The sequence below is a fragment of the Xenopus tropicalis genome, chromosome 1 (assembly GCF_000004195.4).
Source record: "Xenopus tropicalis strain Nigerian chromosome 1, UCB_Xtro_10.0, whole genome shotgun sequence".
Taxonomy (NCBI): Eukaryota; Metazoa; Chordata; class Amphibia; order Anura; family Pipidae; genus Xenopus; species Xenopus tropicalis.
The window spans coordinates 74,465,000-74,482,548 of NC_030677.2; the positions used below are offsets into that span (position 1 = coordinate 74,465,000).

The 17,549-nt window shown below is 39.8% G+C and overlaps 1 protein-coding gene across 1 annotated transcript in view; it reads left to right on the plus strand.

Moving 5' to 3' along the window:
* Positions 1-1,101, plus strand: part of mttp.1 (microsomal triglyceride transfer protein, gene 1) — a 34,359-nt gene extending 33,258 nt beyond the window's left edge. The window contains exon 18 of the mRNA XM_002934767.5: positions 285-1,101. Within this exon, the coding sequence (XP_002934813.2) occupies positions 285-453 (169 nt within the window). The 3' untranslated portion in view covers positions 454-1,101. The remainder of the gene's footprint in view (positions 1-284) is intronic.
* The last annotated feature ends 16,448 nt before the right edge of the window (positions 1,102-17,549 follow it).

Consider the following 17,549-nt stretch of genomic DNA (forward strand, 5'->3'; position numbering starts at 1 on the left):
TCTTTCCTAATGTAGGCTGACCAATTTATAGGCCTATGGCCCACACAGCAGGTTTGAATCCTTATGCCCAACACATTTTTAGTGCACAGAAATACACTCAAACTGACCCTCTTGCAATAGAGTTATATGGCAGAAGGCAGAAAAAAATTCTAAACGGGGAGAATAAAGATGATGAAAGGTGGAGAGAATGGATAGAAGAGAGAGAAAAACGTAAGATTTGTCTCTATATTGCCAGTTTGTTTATCAGATACATTTACTAAGATTTACCACCTTTATTTTTATAGACAATACATCACAAAGTATGAGAGCTTGCCATATGGAAAATCATATATCTCCCGAAAAAGAAGAGTCCAGATGGTGGCAGGTTCCGAGCTCCCGCTTCACCAAGAGAACTCCAACATGTGTAGGCAGGTGATTGCAGAACAGGACAGCTCCCCAGACAGCTGGTTCTGAAATCCACAGAAATCATTTCCTAGTACTGAATCAGTGGCTCCACGGTGGACAGTTGTTTGTATACTGTATGTTGTTAGCGCATCCATGAAGTTTACATATTTAGATGTATTTAAGTCTTTGTAAAATGTTCTGAAATAAAGAAGTTTGCAGATGTAATGTATATGTATTGTAATACATATGTTTTATAAGCCCATCACCATGGTTCAAATCATTTCCTTTTATACCAATATTTGGCCAGCGGATTCAGGTGTCTCATCTAAATCCACTACAAACTATAACTCACAGCTATGGGCAACAGATTGTTTTTTCTCACACACCTAAAAAGATATAAAAGGGACCATTGGCTGGGTGGGTAGGATGTTTTTTATGCGTTTTTAGCTTTAGGACGAAAATAGTAATGTATTTTAATATTAACATCACCACAATTATGTAGATTGCAGATATATATTGCCCCTTTATAACAGTTGGTCAGTGGGAGGTACACCACCTTATGTAGACATGGAATTTTACATTTAATTTCTTCTTACAGAGACTATGAGGAATATAAACCAGAAATGTAAACATTTGGGTGGGAACTGCCACACTGCCTGGTTGCTAGGGTAAGAGGAACCCTCATAACAGCCGTAGCTAATATTCCAAACTTAACAGCTGCAGAACAAAAATTGAATTAATAAGACAAATTGTACAGAAAGATGAACTACAATTGATCTTAAATTACCAATTTTTGCATCACATTAAGGGGCTGATTTACTAAGACACAAATTCGAATCCGAATTGGAAAAATTCCGATTGGAAAACGAACATTTTGCGACTTTTTCGTATTTTTTGCGTTTTTTTCGGCGCCTTTACGACTTTTCGGAAATTATCGCGACTTTTCCGTTACCAATACGATTTGCACGAAAAACCGCGAGTTTTTCGTAGCCATTACGACTTGCGCGAAAAAACGCGAGTTTTTCGTAGCCATTCTGAAAGTTGCGCAAAATCTGGCGATTTTTTCGTAGCGTTAAAACTTGCGCGAAAAGTTGCGCCTTTTTCGTAGCGTTAAAACTTAAAAGGCGCGACGTTTTGCGCAAGTTTTAACTCTACGAAAAAATCGCGACTTTTCGCGACTTACCGGTATTGGTAACGAAAAAGTCACGATAATTTCCGAAAAAATCGCAAAATACCGATCATTACGAAAAAAACGCAAATGGACGCATTCGGCCCATTCGTGGGTTAGTAAATGTGCCCCTAAATGTTAATATTAGGGAGAACTATCCCTCAAAAATGTAGTACATTTCCCACCAGTGACTGGCTTCTGTGGCTGTACAGCTGTGGCTGAACTAAAGGCCCCATATTCAAGCCCTGTAAAGAGAATATAATGAAAAGCACATAATTACAAGTCTTTTAAAAATGACTGATTATGGGACTTCCATTTGAGCTACCCCATCCCTTTGAGAGCCAAAGGTTACTGGACTGCAGCTGGTTGCAGATGAGTGACATAGGTAGTGATATTAAAGGTTGAAAGCTGCTCTGAATAAGTTGACACTTTGTGCTCTGCTGTGTGCTGTACACATTTAGCTATTGCTAATTCAAATATTTATCATATGTCAGGTATGATGGATGAACACACATATGTCAATGCCTACTGCTAAATATACTATGTGCAGGGAACCAAAACTTGAAAATAAAACTCTTTGAAATAACAACATATGGCCTGTTTTTCAGTAAATAACTCCAAGTCTGTTAAAATATATGAATCAAACTAATATAAATATGAGAAAATAATTTTATGATGTTTATAATGTTATTATGTGCTGATGCTCTGCTGATACAGTATATCACATAGGGATTTTTGGGTGTTTAGTAGCCCCATCCCTTCACTCAAAATCACCTGAAAGTACAAGCACTAACTCTTCCTAAGCAATTTTTGGCAACTGTACGGGCTGCCACAAACATAGTTGAGAATAACTAGACATACACAGCTGCTTTTGCTTTTAGATGTTCCTAATGGGCCAGTAAAGGGCGTGTTCAGGCATTTTGGCCCAGTGTGTTTAGTCTGCTAACAAATGTAGTGAGCAAAATTCCTAAACATAACAGTATACCTAGACTTTATATCCACTTACAAATGGTTTTATCTAATCTCTGTGTTATATAATGCTATATTGAAAATTGTCCTCTTTACTTAGCAACTATCCAGATAACAATTAAAAAGAACTAGGGATGCACCTAATCCACTATTTTCAGATTTGGGCAAATCCCGAATCCTAATTTGCATATCCACATTAGGATTCGGTGTGTTACTCAAAATGGTGATAACTGTGCGGGCACAGCAAAAAATTTTCAACTTCCGTGTTCATGTGACAAAAAGTCACATGATTTTAAAGGAGAAGGAAAGGCAAAGTCACTTGGGGGTGCCAAAATGTTAGGCACCCCCAAGTGACTTGAATCACTTACCTTGTACCCCGGGCTGGTGCCCCTGTTAGGAGAAAACAGCACCAGCCCGGGGTACCTGCAGCGCTTCCTACTTCCTGCTTCCGTGCACGCGCATGCGCAGTAGAGTGAAAAGCGGAACTTTAACAGAGAAGTCGGCTTTTCACTCTACTGCACATGTGCCTATGTGCCAGCAAAACGAAGCCGGAAGGAGGAAGCGCTGCGCTACAGGTACCCCAGGCTGGTGCGGTTCTCTCCGTACAGGGGCAACAGCCCGAGGTACAAGGTAAGTGATTAAAGTCACTTGGGGGTGCCTAACATTTTAGCACCCCCTAGTGACTTAGCCTTTCCTTCTCCTTTAAGGATTGGGTTTGGCCAGGAGCGTGGCCAGGCAGAATCTTGGCCAAATCCCAAACTGAATCCAGGATATGGTGCATCTCTACTATCTATTCCAATATATTTATACACACAACACATACTGTATACATATTGTGGCAGGACAGCGTAAAAATTCAGTGGTGTAACTATAGAGGATGCAGACCCTGCGGGTGCAGGGAGGCAGGTTTGCTTTCTCTATACAAGGGGCCAGCATGGGGGGAGGGGGGGCAGTAATGGGTTACCAGCGAAGCACACAAAATTGTAAAAAAAAAATTGCTGGGAGGGTCCTGGCTCATAGATTTACACCACTGTAGAAATGTACAGAGATGTGTGATTTTAAGGTACACTATATAGGCTGCAGAGGAATGCCTAATTGAGTTATTCGTTTTCTATAGTGTACCCTGCACGTCTATAGTATATGTGTGTGTGTGTGTGTGTGTGTATATATACACAAACACACACACACACAATTTTTTTATATAAAAAGTATCTGAAAACACTGTTAATGGAATCAAGATGCCTGCATCCAGGGAAAGGATCCAGACATTCCTTCTAAAAACTCTATACAAAAGTAATAATGTAATTTTCACCCTGGCCACTTCCCCAAGTACGTATGGTACACAAAGATGAAACAGAGTCTGTACCTGGTGCATACAGACAGTCACATGTGGAGCAAATGTTAATCAGTTAAGGATGATCTCAGGCACAGAGGTGGGCCAGACAGTTACTTTCACTTTCTATTCAGCACGTCCTAGATGTCACTGCACTCCTCACATTCCTCCTTCCCATGGTCTATAACTACTTAGCCTGTGCATGGGCATGGTCATTAGGAACCCCTATTCTGGCACATGCACAAGGTTTTGGGTGATACAAAACTTGCCTAAAAGGGGTGGTTCATTTTAGGTTAACTTTTAGAATGGTCAGTTCTTAGCAACTTTTCAACTGACTATTTCCAGCTTTCAAATGTGAGGTTGCAGTATTAATGCAATTGTTACTTATTATTGCTACCATTTCTTTTCAGGTTCTCTCCTATGTATATTCAAGTTGCTTATTTAAACCATTGCCTCGATGCTAGGATAGTTTGGACCATACTGGTAACCAAGTTTCCATGTGCACATCCAGGCCTCCATAGCTTGCACCTGGTGCTCAGTAATAAGGGAGATGGCACTCCCAACTACAAAATAGCTATAGTAAATCCTGAAACATGGTTCTTCCATACAGGAACAAGCCCCTATGCAAAAAGAGAACTTGAATCTAATCCATGTCTAGTTCTTATCATGTAGATAATTACAGTATATCAGCAGTGCACTCCTAATCACCACTGCACAATTACCTTTTGCTAATCTACAGTATAAGCCAAAACAATGGTCATGGGTTATGAGCATATTTTTCACTGATAATCTATCTACCTTCCAAGGTATCCCTTTTTACCCTGTCAAAAAATAACAATAGACTTTTTCTAATTAAAACAATAAACTAAAAGTAAATTCAGCACAACGCTATTTATTGCGCTTATGTTGCACAAGTAGTAATACTGCTCCTTTAATAAGTGAACAGTGGCATAGAGAGATGCACCTAATCCATACTGTATAAAAGGCACCAGGGTCACTGCCAGCCATGACTAAATATTAAACATTTGGGCAGAGACACTATAAATAAAATGTAAATGTTAACTGGTGTTATCCTGACAGCTGGAACAAGAGGAGTTGTACAAGAGGAGTTTATGGTCTCTCTGTTTTAAAGGCCTACTTGTATATCTGAAGCGTCTGGAAACTTCTAGATAAGGGATTATTTTGCCATAGCATGGATTGATGGTAGCTTAGTTAACATACCAGGTACTGAATCAGCTCAGTTTAATGATTAGTGCACCCAAGCCTTTCTAATTCTCCCTGCTAAATGCTATTATCCTTTCCTGAACTTATGTTCACTGCCATATCTGTGATGTCCTTGGCTTACCCAATGCCTTGCAGCCTTTGGTGTTTTCTAGCCTATGCCTCTGAATTTTATATAACCTAGGCAGAGTTAGACTGGTCCACTGGGACACCAGGACAAATCCTGTTGGGCCCTGAATCAGTTGAGCCCTCCACCTGCCAATCCAACTTTGCAATAAAATAAAAATGGCTGTGTGTTCCACAGTGGAATACATATCCATCTTTATTTTTTTCACTGAAGGCGCAGCCTGATTAACGTCAGGCAGTAAGTAACAGGAAGGGGGAGCATTGCAAAGTGGCAGAAAGGCTGCGGGCAGGATTTCAATGTGGCAGGGGGGGGCGGTAAATTGGATAACTCGTGGACCCCAGATATCACAGTCCGACGCTGAACCTAGGGTGGTTTCAGCCTCTGCTAAATGCAGTTCTACTGCTGTGCCACATTCAGAATGTGAACAACATTACACACTTGAATCTGATACTTGACAATTCTTCTTGTGATACCATTCTATAACTTTGTAAATGACCCACATTCTGGGGGTTAGTTACAAAGTTATAGGAAGATATACCGAGAAGAATGAGTTTTCTCTAAAGTATATGATTTCTAGCATACAATAGTCATGAGGTCGGTTAAGCTGACAGTGCACTTGTTTTTGGAAATAGTTACTTCAGCAGCTGAACAGAAGAAGAATGTATTCTATTTAACAGCTGTGAGCTATATGTTAAAGACTCCCATGGCTTCAGAAGCAACAAAACTGTTAATCTGCCAAAAATAATGAGTGCTTCATGTGTGTGCTCTTGAGTCTAAGTTTATGTGAGTAATTAAATCAATATTATCCTCCTATGAACATTGCACTATAAGTAATTGAGACAGAGGGATCATTTTATGCTTGTTAATACAGGAACATCCCCATAATGGAGGACATTAATGCTATATTACGATGACATTATTTGAGGATTTGGAGAGTGTCTGTGACTCCTGTGGAAAATTGTCTTGTCAGTTTCCCCTCTTTGTGTGTCTTGAAACCTATAAGATTGATCTTTAAAAAAGAACTAAACCCTAACTAAAGACAAAGGGCAGACATGTTGTACATTATGTTTGGGCTTCTGTTCCAGCCCAAGGCAACTACAGCCCTTTAGCAATGAATATCTGTGCCCCTGAACATGCCCCCACTAAGTCCTCATATTCTCTCTGCTGATTCACTGCACATTCTTTTGGCAAAAGAGCCAATATGCTTTCCACTATTATCATTAAATACAGAAAATACTTCATAAAATTGGATGGGTATTAAGGGTTAATCCTGTCCCAACTGTATTCCCACTTCTTCCATCTTATGCTTCACAGAAAACTCAAGAATTTGTCAATGTGACATAATCTAATACAACTCGGAATTTGGTAAATATATTGCATTTTTAGAACTAAAAATTCATGATGAGCTAAAACTAACCTTTCCCTATGAATCATATTTTACAGCTTCTTTTTCTTGATATTTATACTTATTCAGGATTAATTTACCAGATTGCCATACAATGTTTTCTTTTAAGACTCCATCAAAAAACTTTTTAAATACATTCAGTGAGCAGATGAGCAGGGTAATACTGTGGCCCTCGAACAAAATTGTAACAAATACCTAAATACATGCAAAGGCCACACAGTGCTACAGGACCCAATCTGAAGGAATATTACAGGTATGGGATCCCTTATCCGGAAACCCGTTATCCAGAAAGCATCTGAATTATGGAATGCCCGTCTCCCATAGACTCCATTTTAATCAAATAATTCAGAATTTTAAAACTGATTTTCTTTTTCTCTGTAGTAATAAAACAGTACCTTGTAATTGATCCCAACTAAGATATAAATAATCATTATTGGATGCCAAACAATCCCATAGGGTTTAATTAATGTTTTATTGATTCTTTAGTAGACTTAAGGTATGGAGATCCAAATTACAGAAAGACCCCTTATCCGGAATACCCTTGGTCCCAAGCATTCTGGATAACGGGTCCTATACCTGTATATGCCTCCTGTGCCTAGCTATGACAATAGCAAAGATAACAAGCAAATAACATAGCAAGCAGTTAGGCTTAACAAAGTTGGCCCACAAAATTTTTTTGGCTTATTAGTTAATACATATATTGCAATTCATTGACCTAGATATTTGTGTTTATTCTTATGGGCAAGAACTGACCTGGTAACTATTTATGAAGTCCAGCACCACTGAATTGTCAAATTATCATTTTGTAAAGACACATTGAGGGAGCACTTCAAGGATAAGTGAAATATAAGTACAGTGTAAGTGGAATTGTTCTGGAAAAATTTATTATAACAAAGGGCTGCCATCAGAAATCTTGGGGCCTGTACAAGATATTTTTCCTCATGAACACAAGTGTGTAGTACCAACATTTTTGGCCACACCGCTTGTATGCACTACCCAAAAGATCAACTAGCAGGTAGGTAGGTGTTGCTAGGAATTTCCCATCATTTCCCCCATCTGTTCGACTTCTTGTTGCTGTGCAGGGGAGCCTGTTGCACTGAAGTATAGCAACCAATCAGCAGATAATCTGATAGGGAACTGAACCCAGTCTTTTCTTGCGTAACTGAACGGCTGTTATTGGCTATCCCCTTCTTACTGTGCTTCTGGCAGGGACCATTAGGACATGCCTACCACTCATTTGAAACGCACAGGGACTGTAGCTGATCTATGGGGCATCCCAATAAAGGGCCCATTTTTAAAGTTAATATATTGTTTTGCCCAAAGTGAAACCAGTGCCATGTACTGTATATCCTATATGTCTTCTTTAAGTACTAGGTCTGGACTGGGATTCAAGACACAGAGGCCCAAACAGCCCCCCCACTGCTGGGATTAAACTTTTGTGCACTGGACTATGAGGAGATAAACTTGGAGCAGAGAGCTTAGTTACCATCAGAGCAGTAGAATGGCACTAAGATGAAAGACCAATGAGAATCTCTGTGACTTATTTTTGCTGGGGCATAATTAATAAAATGAGATATCTTGCTACCTCAAGAGATAGTGACTTGCTCAAGTTGAAAAGGAAATGACAACAATAATAATAACCCTAAAGCTAGCAATACACATGGCCTCCAGGCCAACAATGGAATCATAAGGGAGGCTTATGAAGACTTGTTGAGAAAGGAACATATTTTTTGCCAGCTAGGCAATTACCATACAGCCTTTGGCATGAAACTGTGGACATGTTGGAATATTTTTTTTTTTATTCTTGGCCTGTAAGTTACAGACTTTGAGAGTGTGTGTCCAAGGATCGGATGAGATTATTTAACATGTGGGTGAAAGCAATGACATTGTAGGAAGAAAGCATTTTGACAAAATGAGAGAGAAAGGAATCCAGACACATGCAGTGAATGGGAGGAAGAAAGGTATTTTATAAGGTCTCAGTGGGAGAGAAAAAGGTGTCATAGTAAGTCTGCAATGATTTAAAAATGTTTCAGTGTTGGGTTAGTTTAGAGAAGAGGGAATGCCAATGTGAACAGAGTTTGTTACTTATAAATCAATCTTTAAACTCCTGATTAGAATGGGTGATGCAGAGCGGGTGAGAGCAGGAAGTCTAATGATGGTACTTAGGACACAAACAAAGAAAAAAATGTGAAATGTGGGAGTGTTTATCAGTGAAGTTGGAAGAATGAAGTGTTAAAGGAAAAGTAACGTTACATCCCTAGTGGGTGCCACATATTAGGCACCCCCCCCCAGATTATAATCACTTACCTGATACCCCAGGTCAGTGCTCCTGTTAGCAGAAAACTGCATTGGCACAGAATTCTCACCACAGGGCAATCTTGTTCTTCTGCTTCTTTGTTCTTTAATGGCCACAGGCCAACACATGTGCATTAGAGTGTAAAAGCTGCCTTTTTGCTTAAAGTTCATCTTTTTATTGTACTGTGCATGCACACTCAGTGATTGCTGAGAGGAACCATGGGCCTGTGTTAATAGGAGCACTGGTCTGGGGTATCAGGTGAGTGATTATAATCACTGGGGGGACCTGACATTAAGGGGCACATTTTCTTATCCAGGAACACTCCCAGCTTTCGTGCGATCAGTCCCATCGTATTTTCCATGACTTTTTTGTACCTTGCGCAACTTTTTCGACGCTTGCGCAACTTTTCCAGCAATGTTGCGACTTTTCCGACGCTTGCACAACTTTTTCGTATTTTTAGCGTGCAAAAAATCGGATCGGTTTTGCCGCTGTTTACAATCTTTCGGTACGAAAATTTTGTGACTTTTGGATCACCAATACGATATTATCGGGACTAATATGATTTTTTTGTAAGCATTTTCGTGATATTTGCGATCTTCAGAAATTTTCGTTTCCAATCCGAATTTTTCCTATTCAGGATTCGAACTCGTGTTTTGATAAATCTGCCCCTTAATGTAACTTTTCTTTCTCTTTTAAAGTAGGAGTTGTAAGAGAAATTGATGCACTGTGTAATTTCTCAGTCTTTACGGGGGTTAGCTTGCAACACTGTAAACTCCATGTACATTATATTCACTCCTGCATAACTCATGTGAAAGTTGAATTGCATCACCTTCCTTCAATTCACTGGACCTGTTATAGTTTCTGTAGTTAAACAGCATATGGAAATATGGTGGATACTTCTTATCTCTAGGTGTCTAAAGCCTTGCCTATGGCACCTGGCAGAGTGTATCACAATCAAAACTTTCTCAAGCTAAGGCTGCACTCTATTTTGTTTAAATGCAATAACTTTTCAATTTAGTGCATGTGATCTATTAACCTTGCATTAACCCAGCCTACTAGATAAATACAGATAGTTTCACAAATCATTTTGTTAGGAATGATCCACATAAATTCTTGCCTTTTGAAAGCCCTGTTCCCTTTGCACACCACAAGTAACACTTTCATGTCTCTTGGGGACCCCTGCCATGGAGCCCTTGATCGAAATACATTCCCCTTGACTGTGGGCCTGCTTGCAGCCTCTGACTTTTAAAGAAGTCAAATGTTAGTCCACAAGGTGTGATCCAATGCAATCCAATTGTAATAATCAGTCAAGCCAGAATAGTTTGGCCATTATTAGAATTCTGGGCAATTGCAATTATTACTAAATACATTTTGAGAATATTACATAGATTGTATATGTATGGACAGAGTCATTATAAGGCTGGCTAAGCAATGTAACAATCAGAGAAAATATATGTGCCAGGGCTGACAGACATCAGTGTATCAGCCATGATCCTTTAAAATAAGAATGTTTTCTCTCTGGGGCTGTTCATTTTGTGTTTTTGCCAAGTACTAATGCATGATTTTGGAAGGCTGTTCTGGTATGTTACCCTATTAGACCTAATCTTCCAGCTGCACATAAAGTCATAAATCTTGTACACAGTAGTTTTTGATTTCACTTGCCAGTGCCAAATAGGGGTATCACAATCCAAAAATAAATGTGTGCTCCTACGGTAACAAGATCCACCATTTGTACAAACAAAAGCAAAAGCTGTAGAGATATCTGTCTTCAAAGCAACATTCACATGATTGCTTTCGCGGTTTCACAGTTCTCCTTCTTGTCTTTAGTCCCTCTCCCTTCTCACAAACTATTAAAAACTTACAAACACGCAGTCATTATCGTATCCGAGTGGACTTTGTATTCTTAAATAGTTGCAAAAAAAATTTAATAGATGCAAATTTGGCACTGTCGGTTTAAATTGCAAAATTTGTGTGTTGGTTTCCTGTGTTACGATTTTATTTTACATATACACCAATTTTCCCTTTGTTTGCTTCTCAGGCCAGTTGTAGTGATAAGTGAATCTGTCCCATTTAGCTTTGCTAAATAATTTGTGAAACTGTGAAAAAAATTGTGAAAAACATTGTGAAACAGCGACCACGCTTTTTTTGATGTGACTGCAAACGATGAAATCCCATCCTTATGAATAACAATTCACAATTACAGGTATTTGTGCCTCATGTAAGGTTGGAGGCAGGCACGTTTGAGTTTGCTTTTAAAAAATGTTTTTGCTGGTGGGGAGCTATTTCTTCTGTTGTTATTTTATACCAGTCTGTCAAGAACCTGTCAGGGCCTGTGCTTTGTTGGGGCTAAGGGCGTTAATAATAATCATTACTACTTCTGCCAGTGTTATGGGACTGTTCAGTAACTCTTTCTTTGCGTGAGAAAAAGAAGGGATGGGTATCTCATTCAGATAATCATTAAGTTGTGTCTGGTCACAATCATGTCTGGTGGAATACAATCGTGCATAATATTTTTAATATAATTAAATAGTAATGCTCTTTTAAAATTGGAATTTAGACCTCTGATTACTCCAGTATATAATCTTAACTGATTTCATGGCCTACAGTACAAGATATGTGGTAGAGCTAGTGTACATGCCCTAATAGGGGTGTTATAAGTCTCTGCAGGAGTGAACAAGATATAAGAGGGGGCAGGTTATACAACTGAGGATAAACAGTAACACCCCAAACCTTTCCTACTCATCTAAACATTGGATGAGTCTCAGATCCCATGAACCATGATCTGTTCACAGTACCCTGTGTGGGAAGTGTGAACAGTTGAACCAATTTTCACCTGGGGTATACCAGGTAAATAAGAGCTGGTAGAAGGGGTAATCATACCTTCTGCATAGACTAACGTTATTAAGTACCATCTCACTGAAAACCACAAGTTTCAGTTTATGACTTAGAGCCATCGCCATATGTTTTTAGTCCCATATATAGATAGCCTGTATGGCAGTGTAAACTGTTTGTAGTATGAGGATTAATGTGGGCTGCATATTCCTCAGATTTGGCATTCACCCAAATTATTAAAACGTTTATGGTCTTGTTAGGTAAATATTCCCTTAGCATATGTAGTAATCAAGTGTTGTACTGGAAAATCATACCAGATGGACAGTTTCAGGGCTGTTTAAATGAAATAACAAAGCATATAATGCAGAACCATGTTAGTCCCAACTGGAGTATAATGGTACCTCATGGACATGGTTTATGCAATGTTGTGGACTGCCCCAGTTAATAAGGTCAAGTATTGTTAGAAATCCAGTGAGAATAATTTTATGTGCTGGCTGGTCTCGGGTCAGGCTTCTCAAACCCACAGCAGCTGCACATGCCAGCTAGTTAATACAAGGGTCCATTGCAGCCTTGAGGCATGTGATGGCAAGCTACTCAGTGGTGTATAGTGCAGACCATGGTGTTAAAGGTGTAATATATGCCTATAATTATTCTGGGTTGCATATTCACTCGTGTCCATTAGCTTCTCGGGTGGACAGGAGAGTTGCATTTCCTGTGGGCATCCAGCCAACCGCTTGAGTCTTTCGGCAAAACAAAGAAATGTTCCTTACCCTCAAAGAACACACGGAGCTTAGCTAGGTATATCATTGCATACTCCATGTTGCACTCTCTTAATCATTGTTTCACTCCAGCAAATGCTGCATGTTGTTTTTGTAGCTCTGCAGAGTAGTCTTGAAAGATATGGACTGTGCTGACTTCATGCTGTTGGATACATGTCTTGTGTGGTGCTCTTAATACCAAATCTATGTCCCGAAAATTAGACAAAGAATTAGGCAAAGGAGGAATGGTCATGGGGGTCCTCCTATTGGTGGGGCCCTGGTTGGTACGCTATGGGCTCACTCCACAATGAAATAGGGAGGTAGTTTAGCATCCAGTAGTTTGTGTCAAATCCATGCCTCTGTAAATGTAGTTGGGTCTGCCCCTTCTGCCGAGGATACGGAGGTTGTTCCATCTTTGTCTATTCTCCTAATCGTCTATTTTAGCAGATTGGACTCAGAGATGCTGTTGAAGTTGTTGGAGTTGTGCTGGTATTGGGTTGCATATGTCTTCAAGTGTTGATAGTCTGGACTTGGCTTTGGTCATTCACTCTAACAGCATCCGAAAATCATTTTGGATGAGAGAGCTGATCAGCAGTCTGTTATGGCTCCTAGCAGGAGTTGCACGGCTTGGTCTACAAAGGCAGGCTGTGGTGATGGGGTTTCCCGCAAGTTTTTCTCCTCACTTGGTCCACCATATTGGGTTGTGTTTCACAAATTGTTCAGGTTTTGCAGCCACTTCAGCTTTATAAAGAGCTTTTTGCACTTTATTGCCTCTCATGGGAAATTGCATTGCTTTTTTTTCTATTCCAAGCTTTTATTTTTTCTTATCGTTTCCATGTACTTTCTATGTATAGTTATACATTTATTGTAAACCTTGTTTCCTTTAAACATTACAATTTTATACATATCAACCAAAAAAAAAGACCTTATGAATTCGGTAGTTGTGTATTGATTTTCCCTTGTTTTTTACTCTTTATTGTGCTATCTCAGTTATATCATGGTATTTATTTTGTTTATGGTGTCATTATCCCTTTTTATGTTACCTATTCTCTGTTTGTACCTTTTTGTTAATATATTCTTTCCAGGGTAGCCAGACTGCTAAGTGATCATGATATTGATCTCTAATTGATGCTGTTAGCTCTTCCATTAAGGTGGCCATACACGCACCGATATTATCGTACGAAACCTCGTTTCGTACGATAATCGGTGCGTGTATGGCATGTCAGCGAGCCGACCGATATCGCAGGAAGCTGCTGAAATCGGTCGGCTCGCCGATCGGCCAAGTTAGAAAATTTTGATCGGGCGCCATAGAAGGCGCCTGACCAAAATTCTCCCTTCAGAGCTGAATCGGCAGAAGGAGGTAGAAATCCTATTGTTTCTACCTCCTTACCTGCCGATTCAGCCCTGAATGGTGTGTGGCGGATCTGACGATGTTTCGTGCGACCGACGGTCGTACGAAACATCGTGAGATCGCCACGTGTATGGCCAGCTTAAAGCATAACTCATTAATTACCTTAAACCATTGATCTTTTGTAGGAATTTTGTCTGAACGCCAGTGTACTGGTATTGTGGACTTGGCTGTCATAAGTAGCTTCAGTATGAGATCTTTTTTGGTCCAATCTGTAGGTTCGTAGCGGTGAAAAAGAAGTATCGCTGGAGCATCTGTATTTATCTGACTTCCCGTAACTTCTTCGCAGATCTCTTTCACTTGTTTCCAAAATGAGGTGAGTTTTGTACATGTCAGCCATAAATGTTCTAACGTTCCTTTTGATTGGTTGCATCTCCAACAAACATCATTTGACATCAATCCCATTTTATGTAGTACCACTGGCGTTCTATACCATCTAGATATTAATTTATAGGAGGACTCCTGGAATCTACTGCACACTGAGCCTTTCGTTATGGTTCTAAAAATACGTTTCCAATCCTCGTCTGTTAGTGTTATATTAAGGTCTTGTTCCCATGCCTTGGTATATTTGGGTAGTGTTTTGTATTGAAATTGCATTGCTTTATTTCAGGTTTCTAGCTAACAGCTGCCAGGCTTGTGCTCGCTCCAAATCAATTTTTTTAAATTGCTCACTGTTTTTTGGGGACATGGCTAGGGACTAGTAAGAAAAACTAATTTCTTCTTAGATTAACCTCTCTCGTTGTCCGTTGGATTGGCTGCAAGCATGGTGCAATTTTCAGTCCCTATACATCCCCATACCAAGGCTGCTAGTAAAATGAAAGTGTTTTATCTGTATTTCCACAATTCCTGAGTGAGGTATTTTTACTCCCTCATCAAGGTTTCATCCCCTGTCTGTTTCTGACTTCATTTTCACTTGCACTGACGTTTTCTGTTGTTGGATTTAACTTATTTACTGTCTGCCTCAACCTTTGGTCTTATTCCAACTGTGGTTTATTCTCCAGTCCTTGACCTCAGGGGACATCTGTTCATGTTCAGCTTTCAAGTTGGCTTTCCCATAGACGTTGTTGGGGACAATTTCCAACCTTGTCTTCTTCTTTTAGTGAGCACTGTTTCCATATATATATATTTATTATCTGGAATGTGTGAAAATATTAAACAAGCCCAATAGGATTGTTTTGGCACCAATATGGATTCATGTAGCTAAGATAGAATGAAGTATAAAGTACTGTTGTATTACTATAAAGATTATTTTAAAAAGTTACAATTATTTGCTTAAAAATAGACTTTATGGGAAATTACCTTGCTGTAATTCAGAGCTTTCTTGATAACAGGTTTCTAGATACAGAATCCCATACATATAGATATTTGTATTTGTTTTTTTTTTTGCTTGCCTTGAATTTTGTGATAGGAATTAAGGTGGTATGACAAATAATGTGTGATTAAATGTAGGTTTATGTTGTCCTTCAGTTATGAAAAAAGCAAAATATAATATTTTCATCTTCAGTAGTAAATAGTAAATAATTTCTCCAGGGTTGGACTGGACCAGACCCGAGTCCCCGCAGGGTGCCCCCTTGATCCGCAATTTTAATATATTTTAAAAGAATATGGCAACTTACCAATATTTTGGGGGCGCTAAATTAAATTTGCTGTGGGGGCCAGTAACATCTAGTTTGTGGTGCAGTTTGCGCACAGGGACCTGCCTGACACTGTCTACATATATAGCTTAGAATGATGGAAGGAAATCTCTACGTATAAAGAAGGGAAATTCCCCCTTTAAATAAACACTGGTGACACGACCCATAATTATCTATATAATCCCGGATTAGTTTTAAGCTTTGTTCTTCGAAATGCAAATGTCATGATCATGATGCTTGATATTATAGGATTTAAAGTAAGATAAATGAGGTGTAATGAAGTTCACAGAGAGGAGTGTGAATTATTCCAGGAAATGTGATATGATATAACTGAGAGGGAATGGGTTGGCATACATGGCTATATTTTTTCAGATGAATAATACAGTTGTTTCCATAGCTCATATGGGATCTGGTGGACATAATGGGCCCAGTATAATTCTTACTACTTTTACTTACAATACATTGCTTTTTCCCAGAATTGCAACACTTTTATGGTTGACATTACATGCAATGCTGCTGCTGCAAAACTTCAGCTTCCTGCTGTATATCATGTTCTCTGTTTAAGGGAGAAGAAAAGGTTTAATCACTGAGGGGTGCCAAAATGTTGATTGTAATCATGTACCTTATACCCCGGGATGGTGCTCCTGTTAGTAGAAAACCCCAACAGCCCAGGGTAGCTGCAAACAAGCGGCCCTTTTTCTTCTCTCGTCTATCTTCAGAATAACGCATGAGCAGTAGAGTGAAAACTCTCACTCTACCACACGTGTGCAAGTGGCAAGAAGAAAGAAGGAATAAGATCGCTGCCTTGCATCTACCCCGGGCTGGTGCGGTTTTCTCCTAACAGAAGCACCAGCCTGGGCTGTAAGGTAAGGGATCACAATCACTGGGGGGTGTCAAAATGTTACCTTTGTGTCTCATTTAAGGGTTTCAATGTGGGTATTACAGAGGTGTGCTGTGGATATTCTCTTACACACCATTTGTGTACAATTCAGTTTGTTCGTGGTCCAAAATACCACTAGCGGGTGGTAAAATTCCCAGCATTTTTCAAGCACCTTATCAGCATATTAGAATAGAAATCTGTCTCTTTTCCTGGGTTAATACAATCATTTATATTAATTTACAAAGGTGGTACTTTTTGCTCTTGCCTTCCTGAGAGTTACCAATAAAAATTGGCAAAACATAGATTTAGGTTCAAACTGTGGCTTAGGCAGGCTAAAAACACATCCTGTATAGCAGTGCTGTCCAATTTCTGTGGTACCGAGGGCCGGAATTTTTCAGGCCTACATGGTGGAGGGCCGATAATGGAAGCCAGTTTTGACCACTCCCCTTTTTTAAACCGCACCCACTTCAAACTACACCCATGTTATCATAAGAGCTTTTAAGACCATACCCACATTAACGGTGGTAACACTGGACAAACCCAAATGGTTGGTGCTCACGGTAGGGATATTACCCTTCATTCATATGTGAAAGAATTTTATTATGTCATATTAAGACATACCCTTAAATCCATATTCCTCCTCCCCTGTGGATAGCACAAAAACCCCCAGCATATAATTACACCATATAATGACAATTTCCAAATGTTAACAAACTTCCAGAACAAACCCATGCAAGGTTCACTTCCCACATGCAGCACAAGGCAGGCAGAATATGGCACACAAAGGCAGTATAGGGCAGGTAGAGTATGGCACACACAGGCAGCATAGGGCAGGTATAGTTTGGCATAGACAGGGTAGGGCAGGAAGAGTATGCAGTACGCAGTACTCTGCCTGCCCTATGCTGCCTGTGTGTGCCATACTCTGCCTGCCCTATGCTGCCTGTGTGTGCCATACTCTACCTGCCCTACCCTGCCTGTGTGTGCCATACTCTGCCTGCCCTATGCTGGCTGTGTGTGCCATACTCTGCCTGCCCTATACTGCCTGTGTGTGCCATACTCTGCCTGCCCTATGCTGCCTGTGTGTGTCATATGCTACCTGCCCTATGCTACCTGTGTGTGCCATACTCTGCCTGT